The sequence below is a fragment of the Parus major genome, chromosome 19 (genome assembly GCF_001522545.3).
Source record: "Parus major isolate Abel chromosome 19, Parus_major1.1, whole genome shotgun sequence".
Lineage (NCBI taxonomy): Eukaryota > Metazoa > Chordata > Aves > Passeriformes > Paridae > Parus > Parus major.
In genome coordinates, this window is record NC_031787.1 from 6,394,470 (window position 1) to 6,415,354 (window position 20,885).

Genomic DNA, 20,885 nt, shown 5'->3' on the forward strand with positions numbered 1-20,885 from the left:
TCCAGGCTGCCAGGCAGGTGAGATGAAATTGCTGCTTTTCTTCTCCCTGCTGTGTGTTTCTCTGTTTAGCTGTGCTGACCTCTCAGCTGGCAGCGATTCCTTTCCCAGCAAGCTGCACATTCCCCTCCCTCCCTGCAGGCTGTTAAAAGCAGATGTGCACAGAGCTCTGTTCTGATGCACTCCTGGGGGCTGATTTCATCCCTTGGCTGGGGTGGTGGGATGCTTCCCAGGAAAGCTGGAGAAGAAGCCCAAGAGGATTTAAAACCTTAAGTCTGAGCTAAATTCCCGAAGCTCTGTTGATATCTCAGTAAATGAAGTGTAACACAACTAAAGCAAACTGAGCTAGATCAGTGCAAAGCTGGAATGAGGGAGGGATTGGAGAGACCAGAACTGATCTTGCATTTATCTCCTCTTTATAGGCTGTTCTGTGGCTTGTAATAAATCATTTAGAAACCATCATGGAAAGAAAGAGCAGCTTTGCACAGTCTTCATTATGAAGGCAGACCAAATACTGAAAAACATAATAGTCTTAGGATTGATACCATGTTTTCAGAATGCTGTAAATAGAAGTTCAAAGTCACTTTTAATTTAGTTTACAGGATTGATCTGTGGCCACTCAGGTGTAGCCACTCAAGATCATCTTCACAGGAGGAAGAAAACCTAAATTGACTGGCTTCATTTTGAAACAGGAATCTTGAGCTACAAGCTTGAAATCTCCTGCAAAACTGTGATGAGGAAAAAGGCACCATGCCATTTAATTGGTGTATTTATAGAGAGCTCAGCTCACAGCCTGCATCTGACTCCAAGCCAAAGCCATCTGGGAACGTTTCTGTGGGTGATGACCACATTCCAAGGAAGCGTCACAGCGTCCTGCAGTCCTGTGGGATGAGGATTGCTCCAGGCTCTCCCTTGGCTTGTGGTAGGTTTGGAAGAAGGAACCCACAGCCAGAGTTCAGTGTGTCCTGCTTTGACACCCCTTCTCCAGGTTTTCTGGCCAGAGGTTCACCTCACTTGTGGCTTTTCTCCTGGAACACGCCCCTGCTGTCAAGGTGTTGATTGGAAGGGCTCTTCACCATTTTGTCCATTAATAAGGAGCTCACAATAAGATCACATTAATGGCTTTGTAAATCATCAGCAGTTCAGGTGGGAGCAGCATGGGGAGGGGGTGCTGGCTCTCACCCTGCACTGCTGCTGCAGGAGATGATCCCAGGCCTTCAGAGAGGGAGAGGAAGAGCTGAAACACGAGGTGTGGGCTGATGTCCTCTGTTTCCCTGGGCTCCTGTTTTGTAAGGGGAAAGTGAAGCAGTTTTGGGGTGTGTGGGCCCAAGAACAGGCAGCTGTGGGGTGGAGGGAGGCACATCCTGCTCCCACAGAAGTCTTTCCCAGACTTTTCTCTTTTGGAGAAAACACAGGCACCAGGGCAGATGGAGTTTGGGACCTGGGGCTGCTCTGTGCCCGTGAGGAGCAGCTGACCCTGCACTTTGTGATGTCCCTACTTATGTTTGCTCACACATTTGGTGCCACTGGGGCTGTGCAGACCTGGATTCCCACACAAAGTTTGATCTCAGCTGCTCCCAGGCATTTCTGCTGGGGCTGGGGGAGCCTGGTGCTCCCCACGGAGGCTGTGGGTGGAAGGCACTGGCGTCACCTCCCCATGTGCAGGCAGGGGTTAAACATTCTCAATTTGCAATAGGCAGCCAGCTTTCCCATATAAGAGCACTGCACTCATTGGCTCTCCCCTTTAGTGAGAAATCTAGCCAGTCATTTCCTGTGCAAGCCCTCCTTCACTTCACAAAAAGCCACAGTTGAGTAAATCACGAGGATCTGGGGTTGTTCCTTCTCCCAGGGAGCTCTCATGGACCAGCAGCAGCAGCAGCTCCACACCGAGCCTTTGGCACTGCTGGGATGAGCATGGGCTTCTCTGCAGGGCTTCTCACCCATGGATGGAAATAATTGGGGGTCTGCCTTCATGCCAGTTAACACTTCTTGGGGCTTGACTTGCTTTCTGCTGGGAGGTCATTTCCCCTCTGAAGGATCCTTTGGAACTCCTTGTCAGATCAGTTCTGGGGTGGAGCTTGCAGCAACTTTTCTGGTGAGTGCTGTGTCCTTCTGAGAGTCGGGCTTGGGGAGGTCTCAGGGAGAAATAACTCGGCTCTTGAGAAGTGCAAGTTGAGCTGGCAAGCAGAGAGTGTTCCCTGTGCTTCCCAGGGATGCACAAAGTGGGTGGACACCTCAGAGGGTCCTTTTTTATAGGACCATTTTGCTCTTGCTTTTAACCCAGACGCTCTGTCTGTGCAAGACCGACAATAAATAACTCTCTTGAGCGCTGTAGAGAGATGGAAACTGCAACTGAGAAATGATTTTGGGCAGAGGAAGGCAGAAAAGCACAAGCAAACTGTTATGGAAGTGCAAATATCCTCCTAAAGGATTCGGCAGATGTACCAGTAAGTGTTTTGGGGAGGGAAGTAAGTCTGAAATGGGATTAAAGGGTGTGTGCAGAGGAATGTTTGTCACTAGAGCACAGACTAAACTGAGTGCCTGAATTATCATAACGGTTTGTCTCGAAATCAGCCCTTGGGTTTCTTGCTGTGAGCTGCATAAAGATGTTTTGTGGCCATTTTCTGTTGAAAATGTGTTTTTCACACCCTGATCTAAACCAAAACGCTTATGCTGTGTCCATTTACCTCTTTGCTGGTGCAGGCTATGGAGTCTGGCTGCAGTCCCAGCCAGGGAAATTTCTCTTCAGAGGAAACCTGTTAACCATTTGGAGGGAGTGCATGGGAATGAGCAGGAGGTGTTAAAGCAGAGCTCTGCTGCAGGTTGGTAACTGAGGATGTTCAATTCTGCCTCACAAACCTGGTGAGTCTGTGGCCACACTGACTTCAGGCAGTGTGCCTTGGGTGTGGTCTGAGATGTACCCAGATATGAAGAGATGTCTCCAGAGAGTCAAAAACAGAGTCCAGGATGCATCAGAAGAGAGAAGGGGCTGGCTGGGAGCTCTGCTGATGCTCTGTGGGCAGTGGATGTGGTGGAGCTGTGCTCTGTGCAGGCTCCCAGGGCTGTGGGTGTCTGCAGGGCAGGAGGAGTGTGCTTGCCTTGGAGCTGGGAGCCCAAATTCTGTGCTCCTATGGAGAGCCAGCAGCTCCAAATATTGGGGAGATCCCACTCATTTTGCCTCAGGATGAAATGTCAGACAATTTGTGCAGATGTTTTCCCTGTCTGAACAGCCTAAAGCTTCCCAGCAGGGACTGTGGGCAAACTTATCACTGTCCCAAAGGAGGCCCTCAGTGAACCTTTATCTTTTTGGCCACTTGGTGACCAGGCTGTGCCTGTGCTGGTTGCACTGTGACAAGAACAACGATCACAGACTCCTAAAGAGCCACTTTCCTTGCCTTTTATGTCAGGAACCTGTGCTGCTGCCAGCAGGTGAGGTCATCCCACACAGGGGCTTCAGATGTGCTGCAGACAAGTTGTCTGTGATTCATGAACTGCTTCTGAACTTCTCCTCTATTGGAACCCCATTTAGGACCCTGATCCTTTATTTAAATACTCCTCCTGTGCAGAGTTTCACCAAATCTCCCTCTCAATGGACCCCTGGTCAACGTGGGAATTTCCTTTGGGGTTTGTGAAGAAATTGTGTTAATTCTCCCCATCCCTTGCAGGTTTAGTGCCCCAACAGGGAAGATCTTTGCTGATCTGCAGGACCATCTGTCCTGGCAATGGATAAATTCACAAATGGGCAGCCAGGCCCAGCTCAGAGGAACAGGTTCATGGGATTGCTAGAAACAGATGACAGCATCCAGGAAGATAAACCTGCCCTGAGTAAAAGGGAAGAAAGGCCAGGACAGGGAAGGAAAGGAGAGCCACAACCCTTGGAGACACCTTATCAGAAGGAGAGCAGTGACTTTGCCCCTAAAGTGAAGATTAATCTGAACTATCGTCCAGGACTCGTCAGCAAGTGAGTGACTTTTGGGTATTTGACCAATTTAGTTTGTGATCCAGGGGATCCACACTGATCCTGGCTGGCAGGAGCCTATGGATTTTCCCAAGTCTACACTAAAATTGCCAATGTGGGTTACAATTAGAGCCATGTGGTGGGAGGTAGAAAAGGCAGAAAGGGGAGGTGTTAGGGCTGTGCTGCTCTGGAAGGTGCCCGGGTGTGTGGGGTGTGCTGGGTGTGTTTTGGGTCGCTCTGAGCTGCCCCTGCCAGGGCTGGGAACCAGCCTGAGAGAGCTCCCAGCATGGGATGGGCCTGACTCTGCTCCTGCAGCTATCCTGGGCTCCTCTCTCTGCTCTGGATGCCTGCCAGGGCTGCACATCAGCCTGGATCTGGGAGCAGCTCCAACTGATGGAAAGAGCAGCCACTTAGGAGAATTCTGGGAAATAACTGTCTCTATTTTCCCCTTGACTCAAAAATAAAACACTTGAGTGGTTTTTCCCCCTCACCCAACAAACTCTCCCGTCTCCCTCCTTCCTTCCACTGTTCCACCAGGACTTGTGGCATGCTCTTGTCCCTGCTCTGCAGAACTTCAGCTCTGCAGAACTTGCTAACACTGCATTTGTCCTGCAGCCAGAAGGACCCGAATCGCTTTGACAGGGAGCGGCTGTTCAGCGCCGTGGTCAGGGGCAGCCCCGAGGCACTGGATGGTTTGCTGGAGTACTTAAGGAGGAACTCCAAATTCCTCACCAATTCCGAGTACACAGGTAGATTTCTGCTCCTGGGGTTGTTATTCACAGGGTTTGCAGAGGGGAGCAGGGGAACATGCTCACGGTTCTTTGCTTTCTCCAGCCCTCTGCTGTCTTTTATTTTCCTTATGCTCACCCAAAGGTGGAGAATGCCATTAATTAAATATATCCTAAGGTTTTTTGCCTTAGGATAAAAATCCTGATAAAATAAAAATCTAAAAATCTTTTACTAAAAAAATCCTGATAAAAAAATCCTGATACATCTCAAAATCCTGATAACTAAAAATCCTAACAAAAATCCTAAAAATCCTGATAAAAACCTTTAAAATGAGGATTATATTTGATCCTACAGAGGTAAGTTCTGAATCAAGCACTACAGCTGTGTGCAAAACACACCCACAACCCATTCAATGCCCTCTTCCTCCCAGATGCAAAGACTGGGAAGACCTGCTTAATGAAAGCCCTGCTGAACTTAAAAAAAGGGAAGAATGACACAATCCCAGTCTTGCTGGAGATAGACCAGAAGACACAGAACCCCAGGCCACTTGTCAACGTGTCCTGCTCTGATTGTTTCTACAGAGGTAAGGAAGGATTGTGTGAGATGAGCAGGAAAAAGAGGGGAACTGGAGGCTCTGGTGCACTGACACACAGCCCACTCACCTTTTATTTCTGATTCTGCTGCTGCATTTTCTTCAGCCTTTGGTTATACCCTTCTTGGTCTGTAAAATAGAAATGATACATGCTTAATAACCCAAGAAATGAGATGATTTGCTTGTGAAAGTATAAAAAGCACTTGTGAAAATGAAAAAGAAGCAGCTGTCATTAAGTGAGTTCTGCTGTTTGGCTGTGCTTTCAGCAGCAGTGTGGTTGTCTCAATCCTCTCAGGGCTGTTTGGGATCTCAGTGCCAGGCTGGGGGAATTGCCTGCCCTGCTGCTGAATTTCTGATGGTTTTGAGGCTTGTTGAAAAGCCTCAGCTGCCAGCCAGCCCTGCCCAGCCCCGAGGCTGCAGCTGCTGTGCAGAGCAGGAGCCACCACTGGTGACATCCAGTCGTGTCCCCAGCAGTGTCCCAGTGACAGGGTGTGCTCTCCTGTCCCCAGCAGTGGCCCAGTGACAGGGTGTGCTCTCCTGTCCCCAGCAGTGGCCCAGTGACAGGGTGTGCTCTGCCCTTAGGCCAGACTGCCCTGCACATTGCCATCGAGAAAAGGAGCCTGGATTTGGTGAAACTGCTGGTGGAGAACGGAGCTGATGTCCATGCCAGAGCCCACGGTGAATTCTTCAGGAAGAAGAAGGAAGGAGTTTACTTTTATTTTGGTGGGTCACTGTGGAACACGTTCCTCTCTTGGTTTGAAAAGACAGATATCAGCTAAGGAAGGCAGGAGCCTCCCTTGAAATGGAAAATGTAAACCCCCTCCCTCCAAATTATTCTAGTTTTGAAATTAAGGGGCTCTCAGGCAAAGGAATGGGAATAGGAATAACAGTTCTTTACTAGTATGTATAAATTAAAAAAAACCCACAAAAACCACAACCTATAATTTAATAGCAAAGCTAAAATAAAGTGCAGTTTTAAAACTGCAAACAAACTAAAGTTTGTTAAAACCTCCTGGTTTTAACAGCTGATAATGGAATACAAACTTTTGGTTACATCTTGCATTGCAACCTAAGAGAGTTCCTTTGGGGTTTGTATTGCCATGCTGCATGTGATACCACTAATTCTAGATGGGTTTGCCCCTCTGTTGCCTTCTTCAGTGTCCTTTAATCAAGGCCTTGACATATTTAAATGGCAGAATCCTTTCATATCTGGGGTGTTCACTGTGCATTTCCATCATCTTTGGGTTTATGTGTTTAATCCTGCCTGAGTGGCTTCAGACAAACACCAATACTTGGCTAGTTTGGATTTGAGAGATCAGTTTGAGATGTGGGAAAGTGTTTCAGCTAGCCCCAGAAATAAAAAATTGTTTATTGTAAAACCCTTTCAGAGACACTGGGGCAGAACTTGTTCTGTATTTCAGTGATAGAACTCTGGGCTAACCATATTCTTCTAGGACTGCTTTTTTTCATTTCTTTAATTCTCTTTCACCCCTTTCTGTTCCCCCTCTGAGTGCTGTGTCCTGATCTCTTCAGGTGAGCTTCCCCTCTCCTTGGCTGCTTGTACCAACCAGCTGGATGTGGTGGATTATCTTTTAAACAACCCCCACCAGAAAGCCAGGCTGCAGGAGCAGGACACCCAGGGCAACACCGTCCTCCACGCCCTGGTGATGATTGCAGACGACACCGAGGAGAACACCAAGTTTGTGAGCACAACCTACGTGGAGATCCTGAAGGCGGGCGTGAAGCTCGACCCCACGTGCAAACTGGAGGAGATTGTGAATTATGATGGGTTAAATCCCCTGCAGCTCGCTGCCAAGACAGGCAAAGTGGAGGTAGAGACGACCAGAGGGCAGCCCTGGGCTTGCTGAGGAACGGGGATGGTGCAATTTGCACCTTTGGCCTCCAGTGGGGTTTGGGGTTGGGGCACCTTGTGCCCAGCCTGTGGTGATGCTGCTGGCAGGGGCAGAGCTCCAGGTGACCATAAAGGAGGGCACCTCAACCCTCAGCTGTGTCCTGCAGAGCCTCAGCTGCTGCTGCTGCTGCTGTCCCTGCCCTGAGAGCGGTTCCACCCCTGGGACAGCCAGATGTGCTTGCTTCCCTGCTTTCAGCCCAGCTGCTTTAGATCCAGCTGTTTGCTGATGCACAAACCCAGGTGTGGGGAGCTGCTCTGGGAACGCCGTGTCCTTCTGCCCCACGGGAACGTTCTCCTGTCTGTGTCAGATCTTCAGGCACATCATCCAGAGGGAGATCAAGGAGCCCCTGTACCGCCACCTGTCCCGCAAGTTCACCGAGTGGACCTACGGCCCCATCCACGTGTCCCTCTATGACCTGTCCTCCCTGGACAGCTTCGAGGAGAACTCTGTGCTGGAGATCCTGGCCTACAGCAGTGACACCCCGGTGAGCCTCTCACCACAGCTCAAACACTGGGCTTTTTCTGTCCCTTTACTATAGTGCTGCTGAATAATTATAACGTTTCAAGTTAATGTGGGCTTTTAGGAGATAATTTGTCTGAAAAAAGAGATTGTTCATGTGGATGTTTGCAGATTTTGTTATTCAGAGTCTGCTTGGCGTGGCTTTGACCATTGATAATTTGAGAGAATTTTTGATCCTTTGGTTGTCTTAAGCCTCTGTTTCTTCAAATACCTCAATGAAGTGACTTCTATGCAATATTTGTTATTTTTCACACAAAAACCCTGACTGAATAGCCCCTTAACAGCTCCCCAGGTGAAGCCACTCAGCTCCAACCCTTAAAAAGACAATCCTCTGGTGAATTCACATTCCTAGGTGCATTCTGGTTGCTTGTTTCCCCACAGAATCGGTACAAGATGGTGGTGTTGGAGCCACTGAACAAACTGCTCCAGGAAAAATGGGAAACATTTGCTTCCAAGAGATTCTACTTCAGCTTTGCCTCCTACTTGTCATTCATGATCATCTTTACAGCCATTGCATACTATCAGCCCCTAAGGGTAAAGGTAGGTCCAGTCTTTTTGTCTGGATGGATGGAGCAGAGTTTACAAGTTGTGGGTGGTAGGCAGAGGCAGTGATGACAATCTCCACGGCTTTGGGTGTTTTTGGTTTTGTCTTGCAGCCTTCCTTTCCAGTGGAGTTCACAGCTGGAGGCTTCCTGTGGGTCTCTGGCCTGATCATTATCTTGTTGGGAGGCATTTACCTGATCTTTGCTCAGGTAGGGGGATCTCTTGTCTGGTTTCTTTGTAAGGCAGGAGACAAAAAGGAGCCAACCACTGGCATGGAGGCAGCAGAATCTGTTCTCCTGACACCAGGATGTGCAGGAGGGATCCTGCAGGAGGGATCCTGCCCTGAACACTTGGTGTGATCTGGCAGTGACAGGGGCAGCACAAGCCGGGTTGCTGGGCAAGGGGGATCACTGTTCCACAACAGCAAATAATTCTGAGAGACTTCTGTGATTTATGGTATTAAAATGCATCCCTGGCATTTAATGCAGGCTATTAATAAAGACATTGGGCTGAGCCATGATTCAGCCCTTGTTTATCATTGCCCTTTATAAATGAGGACTTTGTTTCATCTGGGAGGGATAAAATCTGGGATCTTGAAGATGAAAGGAGAGAAGCACATGGAGCAAAGTGTTTCCCTGGGCAGGACAGGGCTCCCTCTCTCTGTCCTGGTTCTGATGAATGATGAGTTGGTTTTCTCCCCCAGAGCCTGTACCTGCGGAGGAGACGCCAGTCCCTGAAGACCATGTGCTCTGACAGCTGCATCGAGATCCTGATGTATGTCCTGGGGGGTGGCACTGCCACAGAAAAACAGATCCTCTGCCACTCCACCCCTGCTGCCTTCTCCTGCTGCTGCCCCTTGTGCTGAGCCTTTGTTGGTGGCCTTTGCAGGGTGGGCTCTGCCTGCTCCTTGCAGCCTCCTCAGCCGGGTTTCCCTGCCAAGCAGATCTGCCAGGGCCCTTTTTGCTGAGGTGACTCACTGCCTCTTCCTTTTGTTTGCTCTCCAGCTTCATCCAGGCATTCTCCTTGCTGCTCTCAGCAGTCCTGTATGGGGCCAGCTCGGAGAACTACGTGGCAGTGATGGTGTTCTCCCTGCTCCTGGGGTGGGTGAACACCCTGTACTACACCCGCGGCTTCCAGCGCACTGGCATCTACAGCGTCATGATCCAGAAGGTCAGTGCTGGGGGAAAACCTCTGCAGGGAAAGCTTTTGGGGTGTGAGGAACTGGAATTGTCCTGTGGAAGCACAGATGTTGCAGAAAGAGGTTAGATCAGTGTCTTCAGCTGCAGCAGATCCCTCATTTGGCACCCCTGAGCATCCCAGGTGACAGCAGCTGACACCTGTGTGCCATAAACCAACTCCAAAGGAGCACTGAAAACCTGAGGGGGCTCCCTGGAGCTGCTCAGCTGAGCCTGAGAAGTGTTTCCAGATCTACATAGGAACCTGGGGCTAGAAAGGCAAAGCAGAGGTGAAGTGAGGTGCCAGGGAACAATTCTGGTCACCATTTGTGTAAAGCCAATGGAGATGGAAAGGAGAGGGGTGTCTGTCTATTGAAACTATTTGGAAACAGCCATGGTGGGGAACCATTTGTTTCAAAGAATTATTCTTACTAACAGAGCAACAAAGAAGTTCATAGTACTGTCAGATAAAGCTGCCAATGATATTATTTACCTGTGGAAGTAATTTAACATATATTAAATTTTTTAATATATATGTATGTAATATATTTTATATATATATATATGTAATTTATATATGTAGTTTTTAAAACTGGATGAAAGGTGCAAACCTTACTGACAGTGTTCCTGAGGGCTGGTTTGTTAAGTGGGAGATCATCCTGGTGATTTCATGTGAGCTAAAGGACAGCACTTCCCCCTGCTTTGTGTTTCAGACCATCATGAGAGACCTGCTGCGTTTCCTCTTGGTTTATATGATCTTCCTGTTTGGCTTTGCTGCAGGTGAGCCCTCTCTGGGTTATGTGTGGGCTGAGCTGCAAAAAGCACTTTCCAGAGGACTCAGATTGTGTTTTTCTCACAGCTCTGGTGACTCTGTTGGGTGATGCCCCCTCAGTGTCCCAGAACAAGTCCCTGGCTCAGCTGGAGAGCGCGGGGAGCCACGCCATGTACGGGGGGCTGCTCAGCGTCTCCCTGGAGCTCTTCAAGATCACCATCGGCATGGGAGACCTGGATTTCCAGGAGCACACGAGGTTCAGATACTTTGTCATGCTGCTGCTGCTGCTGTTTGTGATCCTCACCTACATCCTGCTGCTCAACATGCTGATTGCCCTCATGAGCGAGACTGTCACGGATATTTCTGGCTACAGTAAGAGTGTCTGGAAGCTGCAGGTGAGGCCCAAAGCTCTGCTGGGCTCTCAAGGAGTCAGAGGTGGCAGTGCCTAAGCTCAGCTTTTAGATAAAGTTGTCACCCTGGGAGGGCATTTTTGGGTGGATTTACAACTCTGCATGGTCCATGTGCACAGGTAACTTGAGGCAGTACTTCAGGAGCACCTCAGGGTCAGGTTCTACAGTGATTCTCCAAGTCCAAGGAGTTTCTGGGTGGGGAAGATTGAATGGAAAGGCTGGGCTGGGCTCTCTCTGTGCCCTTTTCTGTTTCTGGTTTCTCTCTGACCTGGGTTTTGTTCTTCCAGAGGGCAATTGCTATTCTAGAAATAGAGAAGGCCTGGCTGTGGCGCCAGGGTGGGAAGAGGAGATCTGGCTGCTTCATGTCAGTGGGGCTCAATAAGAAAGATGAGAGGTGGTGTTTCAGGTAAGACAGATGCTCCATTCCCCCCTCACACTCCAGGGCTGGAGCTGAGCAGCACTGCTAACCCTGGACCACCACAGGGAATTTCAGCACTCACTCAGCATTCCTGGGAACATCCAGATCTGTTGGTGATTGCCAGGCTGGAGGTTTGAGAGTAAACTGATCCTCCAGCATTGTCACTTTTGTACTAAGAACATTCCCTGAACTGGAGAGTTTGAAACCAAACCAGTGGACAATGTGCAGGGAGAGAAGATATTTTACCTCATGGAGCTTTGATTACAGAAGTTCTTTGCTCAAATAAAAAGCTCTGTAAGGTGCTGCTGCTACAGCCAAACCATCAGGGTTGGCAGGATGAGCTGGGCTGGGAGACTGCAAGGACAGTGAGATGCTGCATTCCAGGCATCAGAGTCTTGTTGCATTTTTGTCTCTCCAGAGTAGAGGAAATTAAATGGACAGATTGGGCAAAGGATGTGGGAGTTCTGAAGGAAGAACCTGGAAGCACCAGTGATTCAGAAATAAATCCAGAAGGTAAATTAAATCATGAAGAAAGGTCTGCAGTATCCCTTTAGCTTCCTGCTCAGAAAACTGCTCTTGCCATATTATGTCTTTAGCAACAGAATTCCAGGCAGGCCAACTTGAAATTGCTTCCCTGCAGCAGCATCACTTGTGAGCTGAGAAAATAAAGATTTAGGTCTGGACCTGGATAGGGTTTGGGAGCACACCAAGGAGGAAGGAGATGCCATTCCTATTTAGCTGTGGGAGAAATGGGCAGGAAATGCTGCAGAGAAAAAGCAAGGGCTGCTCTTATTTCTGGCTCAGCAGCCCAAAATGGTGCTTTTCCTAGGAAAGGTAAAATTTGGGCCCAGTCATCCTGCACATGTTAAAATCACAGGGCTTTTAGAGCCTGAATTTGGACATTAACTCTGTGAGCCTTGTGAAATTCTGCCAGAGAACTTTCCATTTGCTTCCCTTGGTAGAGCTGGGAAGGAACTGGGTGGGAAACAGAGCAGTTACTCTGTTAGAAAGATTTTGTCCAGCTGGGCAGAACCTCCAGTGTAGATTCCTCCTGGGTGCCAGTTTTCCAGGACTGGGGAGGTTGCAGTGCTTAAAACATTCTGTGGTGTGTGTTGGGTGTTCCCTGAGCCTTCACCCTTCTAAAGCTGGGTCCCTTTGTCAGCTTCCTGCTGATGAAGGGCTGTTCTTGTGTCCCCTGCTGCAGAGACCAGGTCCTGGAAACGGCCAGCACAGAAACCACCCCGAGCAGCTGCCCCAGAGGAGCAGTCCCTGCTGCAGCCACAGCCACCAGCCACAGAGATGGTGCCTCTGCAGGGACAAAGCAGAGAGTTTTGACAGCTTTTCTGAGCTGCAGCCTTGCCTCCATCTTCAGAGGAGTTCTTCCTCCAGCAGCTGGAAGAACTGAAGGCATTGTCAGTAGCAAAGTGCATTTTGTGGAGGACTGTGGTTCAGCCTGTGGCTTTCAGTATTGTCATGCACTTTAATGATTAATTTCCTCTGAAGAAACAATTTTTACTCGACTTTCTCTGCCTGACACTTTCTTATTACTATGCCTAAAGATCAAGAGGTGGGAGCAAGCTCCCGGGGCAGTGGGGAAGGCAGAGCTCTCTGAGCTGTGCAAGGATAATGCTCACGGATAATGCCCATGGAATGAGCTGGCTGAGGATGGCTCAGGCTATTCTTTTGTCACAAGGGATTGCACTGAAGTGCTTTGGAATAAATAGTGTTGTAGAGTCATAGAAGCTGCTGAGGGTGGAGTTGTCTCCTGTGCTGGTGTGAGATGTGAGTGGACAAACGCTGACCCTGCAGGCAGCCAGAGCGTGCAGTCTGTGGCAGCACCTGCTGTGCTCCGTGGTTAATCCACGTCAGGATCCCCATTTCACACTTTTAGAACGAAATTCTTTGTACATTTGCTTAAAAGCACAGGAAGTGATGTGGATTTCCTGGACCTGAAACTTTGTGTGGTGGATTTCTGGGACTTCTGTTTTTCACGGGTTGCTTTGCCTCTGTAATAAACAGCAGCAGAATCCTGCTCATGGCCCCTGAGAGACTGATGGACAAACATTTTTTGTGTGGTTTTTGCTTCCTGTTACTCTTGATGGGCATCCTGTCTTGCTGCAAATGTCTGCAAGGACCTCTTAATTTTTGTGACTTGCACCCAGCCTCAGGCAGGAGGGGCAGCCCACTGTAAACTCTGTAGGAAAAGAGATAAAAATGAGCTGTCTCACTTTTCACTCTATTTAACAGTAAAATTTCAACGTGTAAAATTTCTGTAAACAATACAGCAAGTGTACTTAATTCAATACTGAATTGAAAACGTTCATTTTTGGATATTTTTTAGAGCTTCTGCCTTTCCCAGAAAGGGAGAGAAGGTGTTATCAGTGTGGATCTTATCGGTGTAAGCTCTTATCAGATTCCTGGTTACTGCTGTGGGAGTTAACTCCTGTTGTCCATGGTCTCGTGTCAGTTTGTGCAGCCACATCTGAGCACAGAGCAGCTGATGCTGCACTGGATGCACCTTCCAGTCCAGGGAAAGGTTGGTGAGAATCCCAGGAAAGCTGCAGTGAGATAAACTATGCAACCTGAGATCTCTGTCTCAATTCCACTCTGAGTGAGGCTGGGAGGTTTTCCTTTTGGAGACCATCATCTAAATCCTCACTGCATGCATGTGACAGGCAGCAAAACCTTGTTTGAAAATTTATTCCCTGCACTTCAATGGGTTCTCTCCCCTCCATGTTGGGCAATTCCTCCTCCAGTGCTGGGACTCTGAGTGGGAACTGACTTTTCTTGCTCCAGCTTCTGTTGTTTTCTTGCTTTGTGAAGCCTTCAGCTGCTTTTTCCATCTATGGCCTTGTCCTAAGTGTTCCCAAGATTTGGCAAGGTGCTCATATTGCACGGAAGGCTCATCTGGCATATGATAAATCTATCGCTGTGCTTGGTGCTTTGCTGTGGCAGGGACACTTGGAGGTTCAAAAGAAATGCAGGATCAGATCTGCCATCCCTGTCTGGAATCCTAATAAATGATCTTGCTGGTAGTTTGGGGAAGCTGTGGGCTCTGGCAGCTTTCAGCATCACCTTCCTCTTCAGCCATTCCTTGAACCTGCTTCTCTTTTTAAGCTTGGCAGTGAAATCTTTTGATTTGCATCAGGAAAGTTCTGCTGTGAAGCAGGACTTTGGCATCCCCAGAGCTTCCCAGGCACACCCCAGCCCAGCAGCCTCATGGATGGAGGATGATGGGTAGCAGGCCCCCAGGATTTTGGGGTCCACTCTTAACAGATGAGAATGTTTTGTCAGGAAACCCTTCAGTCATTTTCACAAGAACTCCTCAACAGGTGAGCTGTCCTCTCCCTTCTGCCTCTGACAGGTAAACCCTGCTGCATGAGAACCCCTTCCTGTGCAGAGGGGAAGGCTTTGCAGGGCTCTGACTAAACAAAAAAACCTCTCACAAGTGGAGGAGCAGCTGCAGTTTCCTTCCTCTGTCTAAAGCACAGAGACTCTGGAGGCCCAGCCCTGCCATGATCAGACACCAGCAGCTCCCAGCGCTTCCCAGAAGTTCCAGGGCTGCTCAAACCCTCTGGATATGTTTTGGTCAGAATTCCTTGGCCCCTGGCAGGGTGGGAAATGAACCTTGGGCATCCAAACCCCTCCTTTACCCCAGCACACTTTGCCTGGTCATTGCTCTTGTGCCCTCTGTACAAGGCTCTGAGCTCTCCCCACCTCACAGAGCTCTCTCACAGCTTATCTCTGCAATTTTCCTAAAAGAAACTCCGTGTCTGCTCTGTGTGGCTCCCAATTCCCTGTTTTCCTCATGGGCAGAGATGGAATCAAACCATCCTTGTTCCTCAGATGCTTTGCACATTTGGGTTTTTTTCCCATCTGTTTTTCCAAAGGCTGCTCTGGAGCTGGAGCCAGCACGGGGAGCTTTATCCATGAGCTGATTCCCTCTCACTCCATCCCCCTGTGACCCCACTTGCAACTGAACATATTTTCCATTGCCTCTGGAGCTCACAGAGGGAGCCTTTGAAATGTGACAGCCCCAGGGCCCCGACAAAGACCAGATGCTTTCCTTAAGTCCCAGGAGTGGCCCAGGGCTTGGGTGGAAGGGTTGCAGCTGGTGGAGTTTGCAGCTGAACTCTTCCTGGGGCTGCCTCTCACTTTTGGGCTTTGCTGTGCTCAAGAAATTTTCCTTTATTGCTCTGTGACCAAAACAACATTTTATTTTGTTTGTTTTTTTGGGGGAAAAAAATTGAAAATAAAACTTCTACGTTGCAGCCTCACATCTGCTTCTGCAGCACAAAAAAACCCCAAACCTGGGGCCAGACAGGACCAGGCAAAGGCTCAGAAAGACACAGCTGTGGCTGCCTCGTGGGAGGAACAGAACTCGGTGCAAGAGGGGTTTTTCTTGCTTCCTCTTTGGCCATAATCTTTTCTTTCAGCTCAGATTTGTGTCATGTGGAGTGTTACAGCATTTCTGGGCTGTGAGGATTGTTGTCAAATGTTAAACACACAGAGGAGAGTTGGAAGTAGCTAGAAAGTGCCTATGGGGGTTGTTGTCTCTTTTCTGAGAATCCTTGGAGAAGATTTTCTGGGCAAAGAGAGCCATGTCTCTATTTCACTGGTTAGAAGAGCTAGCAGCAGCTGACAGGGGTGGTTTTGTTGGTGTTCACATCTCCAACACTGAAGTCAGTGACTACATCATTGCAGAAAAAAATAATTCTGCTATTTTGGAACCCTCTGGATTAAAACCTTCATCCATTAGGACAAGAATGAACCTGAAGAGTGCCAGAGCCATTTCCTTTTGTTCATCCCAAGCTTACAGTGCTTTACCTCTGCAGCAACTACATTGGAAGGAATCATGAAATTTGGAAAAAGAGTGGGAAAAGTTCAGCTAACTGGGCTGTGCTGTATTTCTGTTCTGCTCTCATGGGTCACAGGGTGGGAGGTCGCCAGCTGTGCTATTCCTTTTTCTGCTGTCAGATTGTTGAATAATGATTTTGCTGCTGCTAAACTGGTTACAGGATCTGTCCCTGAGGATAGCTGGAATAAAATAAATAATAAGAATCGATCCACATATAAGTAGATATGTGAAATTCTGTTCTAAAAATTGCCTTTACTGCTGCAAAGGACACTAATTCTGCAAAGCTATATATAGAGAATTCCAGCAAAAGGGCTGCTTGTCTCTTTCTGGAGCACAGGTTGGGTTTTATTTGGGATCAGAGCTCTGCCCATGGATGTGAAGCCTCATGGGCTGACAGATGCTCTCCTTGCTGGAGCTGTGTTTGATGCTGTTTGAGGGAAGGAGGAAGGGTTTACGTCCATTGCCTGGAGACAGAGGTGAAAACACTGGCAGCGTAAACACTCTGTGCTGGGGATTTTCCAACCATGCCTAAGTAGTGACAAATAAAATATTCCTGCTTCGTGCTCCCTGCTGGATGTGCTCTCCCTGTATGGTAGAGGACTGCAGGCTGCAGCCAGAGCTCCTGGCTTAGTCATTAGAAAATTGGAGAGAAATAAAGAAATAAATAAATTCTGTCCCTAAGTTGTGCTTTTATCCCAGTGTGGTAAAATCCTGATTTTTTACCTGTGTGCAGGAATTTGTTGGTGCAGCCCTTGCCCTGCCAGGCACTTCCGTGCAACTCAAACTTGCTTGGGTTGACCATGAAAAACAAGAAAAAGAAGAGTTAACTCCACACCCTTTGCTGCTGGGGCCATGCAGAAAACAAGAGATCCTACAGGATCCGTGCCAATATCCAGGATAAAAGTGAATTGTGTCGTTTTGGACAGCCCAGAAGGAAAGCCTTTGGTGCTCTGCTGGAATCTGCTCAGGGTGGTTGGGAGCAGGAAGCAGCGGCCAGGGCACATCAGGATTCACACAACAGGCACCCTCTCGTGGCTTTTTCCTGTCACAGGATGAGGACAGGGATGGATCCTGCTCTGGAGCAGCCTGGGAACCCCCTCAGTTGCTTTAAGGTAAGATCATGCAGTAAGATGTATTTTACATTTTTTAATACAAGAGTGCTACATTTGCTATAAATCCTTCTCTGATGTTTTCTAGGCTGGTTCATTCACCTTGAAAAGCCACTCCAATGTGCAGGTGACCTCTCCTTGGGACAATCTTTGATTTCCCTGTTGGTCTCCAGGACACTGCAGGATCTCTGGAGGACATGATTTTGCTCTCTGGTAGGTAATAAATGTTGTTTTTTAGTGTGCTGGGGAAATGTTTTAAAGACAAATATAGAATCTATGTTCCATGCAATGTGTCATTATTCTATTTTTAATTCAGCATCAGAGGGATGTTAAAAAAAAAAATCTTTCCCAGTGATAGAAATTATCTAAAATATAAACCCTTCAGTCCAAGCTACAAAGGGTTTTGCCTTGTATGTCTAAAGATCTGGACAAGTATGAGATAATGAACATGAATTAACACAGATGAAGATCTGAGAAGACTTTGATGTCTGCAGTTCAGCACTGATAATTTAGGTTATTTATACAAAAATAAATTTATTTCCATACTGTCACTCATTTTCAATCAGACCCCTGTCAGCTGAGTGCCCTGTGGAGTTCACAAAGACAGAGGCAGGGCAGATGGATTTGATTTTCTCCTTGCATTTTGGATTTGAAAACAAACTCTAGATAGAGAGTTGGAACCGCTAGATAGTGTGTTTATCTCATGGAAACATAAATACCATGTTCAATCCTGAAACTCTGCCCATATTGGTGTATTTTGGCTGTCTGCTCCTTCAGGCTCTTGGGATTTTGTGTGTTCTGAACATTCCCAGCAGAAACTGGAACTGCTGTAAATAGGCCAGCCTGGTCCAGGTGACACAGCATGGAAACACTGAGCAGTTCTTGCTCTTGCTGCCAGACTTCCTTAAAACATTTTCCCTGTAATATTTCAGCCCCAAAATTTGTTTCTGTTCCTTATCTGCTCTTCACTGACTAACTCAAGACCAGCTGTTCCCTGTCTCGCCAGAATGAGATTCATCCCTGAGAGAATCCTAATTTTCCAAAATAACAGCACTGTTGCAGCAAAATTGTGTTTTGATACAATCTGAGCTTCACCAGTGTCTCAGCAAGGTAAAAACTGGGAATTCTGGACAAGTTGCTGCTTTAGTAGCAATTAGGAGTCTTTACCACAATTAAATATTTAATTAGGTGTTCATAAAGCAGAGGACACAGAAGTGGGGACAACATTCAGCACTGAGCAGTAATGAACATTAATGACTGTGGCTGCAGTGCCCTCAGGGATTCTGATGTTGTTGTACATTTATTTCCTAAGAATAATTCATGAGATTCTGGAGTGTTGGTCAGCATTGCTGAGTACCTCTGCACACAACATCTCATTGTTAATTATCATTGAACTTCTCCAGGAACATCAGCCACAGACAGGAGATATTTATTGGTAAGTAGAAAAAGGAATAAATCTCATCTCTGCAAAGCTGTGCTCTTCAACTTGAATATTAATTTAAGAAAAACTTCTCATCACTGGGAGATGATTTTATCCTATGGCAATCCAGGGGCAAAGAACTGGAGTTTCTTTACCAAGACCTTGACCCCAGTGAAGATTTTTTTTTTAATGTTGTTTCTTATAAACCTTTTCCTGGGAGCTGAACTCAGCACTAGAGTCTTTTAGTTTTAATTCTTGGGAATTTTGCTTGTGTGCACGTAAAGATATTCTGAATCTACCTTAGGAAAATGAGAATTGTTTAATGTGACCTGATTTGTGTTTGCTTTCAGTGCCCTCACAAGGGCTGCAGCAACAAGACCATCTGCACTGCTCGTTTGCCTTTGACAATAAGATTCAGTGAGTCTGAGGAGTGGCACTCTCCAGATTTTGCATTTAGAGCTCATACAAAACATCATCTTTGTGCAAAAGGCATTTTCTCCAAACCCTCAGTGGTGTTTTTTGACTTTCCCTGCAATTCATCCTTCAGTAACATCCCATTCATGCAGTGCTTCATCTCTGGGGCTGTCCCAAGAAACTCCAGAGCACAGACCAAGATTTAAACAACAATAATCATCCTAAAAATGCCAATTCTGGCATTTCATTAGGAACAGATGAACAGCAGAGCACTGCACAAGGAGCTGCTCAGTCTACATTTAACAGAAGGCAACACTTCATTGTGAAAATCCACCCTGCAGATTGGCTGAGGAGCTGCTCAAGTCCAACAGTGCTGCAAGTCAACCTTGAATGATAAAATGTTATATAAAGTATGGAAGGGTCTGCCTTTGAGATTGAAAAGGAAGCATTTTCCTACACACCCTGAAGACTACTGAATAATTAATTGGGCTGTTGCATTGTCCTGTGTGTGAAAGGATTTGGAGAGTAATTCCCAAAACTTCCAAGAACCAGGATGCTCCAGGCCTCTCATGAAATAAAACCCCTTTTTCTGTCTGTTCCTAGGAAGGAATCAGTGGGGGCCACACTGAAGTGACCATAAATATGACAGTGGAGATGACTGTGTGACAACTCTTCTCCTGAACACCCCCAAAAATCTGCATTTGAGGAAGGTGCCAGTGGAGGTGAGGTTGAGAGGAAACTCAGCTCTCAGTTGAGAGGAAACCCAGCACAGCCACCAAGTGATTTACTACTTAAACAAACTTTGCAATGAGCTCCAGGGAAGGGAAGGAGCATTCCACTTGTTAGGAGGAGAACCTAAATACTGGATTTATCTTCTTTAAGACTCCCAAACTTTTATTGGGCTATTTGTACCTAATTTGTTTTATGGGAGCAGTCCCAGGCTGAGTTAAATTTCCAGTCTGTTTTTATTCAGCTCTAAGGAGAATTCCTTCTCCCTTGGCAGCCTCATCCCTGCTGGGCACTGTGGCCAACCAGCAGCACCATTAACTGCTGCAGTCTGGAACTGCAGAATTGGGCAGAAATTACTATTTTCCCTTTTTCCTTGCCTCTGAATGATACTCTGAGCAGCTGCTCTTCATTCTTTCTACACTGAGGCCAGAGCTGCTCTTCCTTCTCATTCAGCTTCTCAAGGCAAGAGATCATTTGCATATGCCTGCACATAATGTCTCATATTCCCAGAATGAGCAAAAAATACATATTTTAACAGCACCCTGGTGAGTTACAGAGTATTCACAGGGTAATCCATAATTTATCTGTCTTCTCCATCAAAATAGGCAAAATTTTTAGAGATTTGGCACTTGGATGAAAGTGAGGGCTTCCAAGAGAGGGTTGCTGGCTTCACCATAAAATCTACTTTGACCTATTCCTACTTGGAATCCATCTGATTTACCAATAATTACACAAAACTAGGCTTGCTCTTGTCACTCTCCTAAAGCCTTTGGATCCATGTGAAAAGTCTTTCCCTCCCTTAGAATAATTTTAGCTTTGTTCAAATTTCCTTATTTCAGTGAAAGATGGAGCACCCTTTAAGGCTCTAATTTTGATGTATTAAAAGTCATAAATATTAAAAATCATAAAAATATATTTGTGTGTATTAAAAAACTTGTGTTTTCTGAAGGGGCAAACTGGGTTCTGGCATCCTTTCCTCAGCAGGGAGAGCAGATCTATAAAATACATAATCCAGCTCTGTTCCAAGTAAAGCTTTCACACAGATGAAAACATGTTCAGGGCATTTAACTTGATTAGGGGAAATTTACTATTTCAATTCCTTTTTTGTCACCATCCTCCCATTAAAATTTATGAGGGCTGATTAGTACATGATATTTTTTCTGTGTTTTTTTTTTAATCAGAGAGCATCTTTTTAAAAGGAAATGAGGGTTTAGCTCTGGCAGCTGCACTTCCTTGCCAGCACAGTTTAAAGCAAAGGTTTCTATATTAATTTAATGTCCAGTTTTGGGGGGAGGTAGAAGCTTTACATTTTGATTAATGAAAATTACT

At 47.0% G+C, this 20,885-nt stretch overlaps 1 protein-coding gene across 6 annotated transcripts; it reads left to right on the forward strand.

Annotated features, from left to right (window-relative positions):
* Positions 1 to 1,773: 1,773 nt before the first annotated feature.
* LOC107212919 (transient receptor potential cation channel subfamily V member 2-like) lies at positions 1,774 to 20,469 on the forward strand. 6 transcript variants are annotated; one of them, XM_033518837.1, is made up of 22 exons: positions 1,774 to 2,092; positions 2,282 to 2,444; positions 2,701 to 2,819; positions 3,663 to 3,958; positions 4,571 to 4,704; positions 5,115 to 5,267; positions 5,859 to 5,999; positions 6,810 to 7,108; positions 7,497 to 7,673; positions 8,090 to 8,248; positions 8,365 to 8,460; positions 8,955 to 9,025; positions 9,256 to 9,421; positions 10,140 to 10,206; positions 10,286 to 10,593; positions 10,896 to 11,014; positions 11,445 to 11,539; positions 12,231 to 16,996; positions 17,082 to 17,206; positions 17,926 to 18,103; positions 18,306 to 18,428; positions 18,764 to 20,469. In XM_033518837.1, exons 4-18 carry the CDS (start codon positions 3,720 to 3,722, stop codon positions 12,359 to 12,361), a joined length of 2,355 nt encoding a protein of 784 aa, XP_033374728.1. In that variant the 5' UTR covers positions 1,774 to 2,092; positions 2,282 to 2,444; positions 2,701 to 2,819; positions 3,663 to 3,719; the 3' UTR covers positions 12,362 to 16,996; positions 17,082 to 17,206; positions 17,926 to 18,103; positions 18,306 to 18,428; positions 18,764 to 20,469. The 6 variants fall into 6 exon arrangements, with proteins under 6 accessions (XP_033374728.1, XP_033374727.1, XP_033374726.1 ...); XM_033518836.1 differs by having other exon boundaries at positions 17,926 to 18,428; XM_033518835.1 differs by lacking the exon at positions 17,926 to 18,103.
* The last annotated feature ends 416 nt before the right edge of the window (positions 20,470 to 20,885 follow it).

Coding starts and splice junctions, on each gene's coding strand:
- LOC107212919 (XM_033518836.1), top strand. CDS start 3,720: ATGGATAAATTCACAAATGGGCAGCCAGGCCCAGCTCAGAGGAACAGG. Junction 7,109..7,496: donor CCAAGACAGGCAAAGTGGAG/GTAGAGACGACC, acceptor TGTCTGTGTCAG/ATCTTCAGGCACATCATCCA. Junction 7,674..8,089: donor CCTACAGCAGTGACACCCCG/GTGAGCCTCTCA, acceptor GTTTCCCCACAG/AATCGGTACAAGATGGTGGT.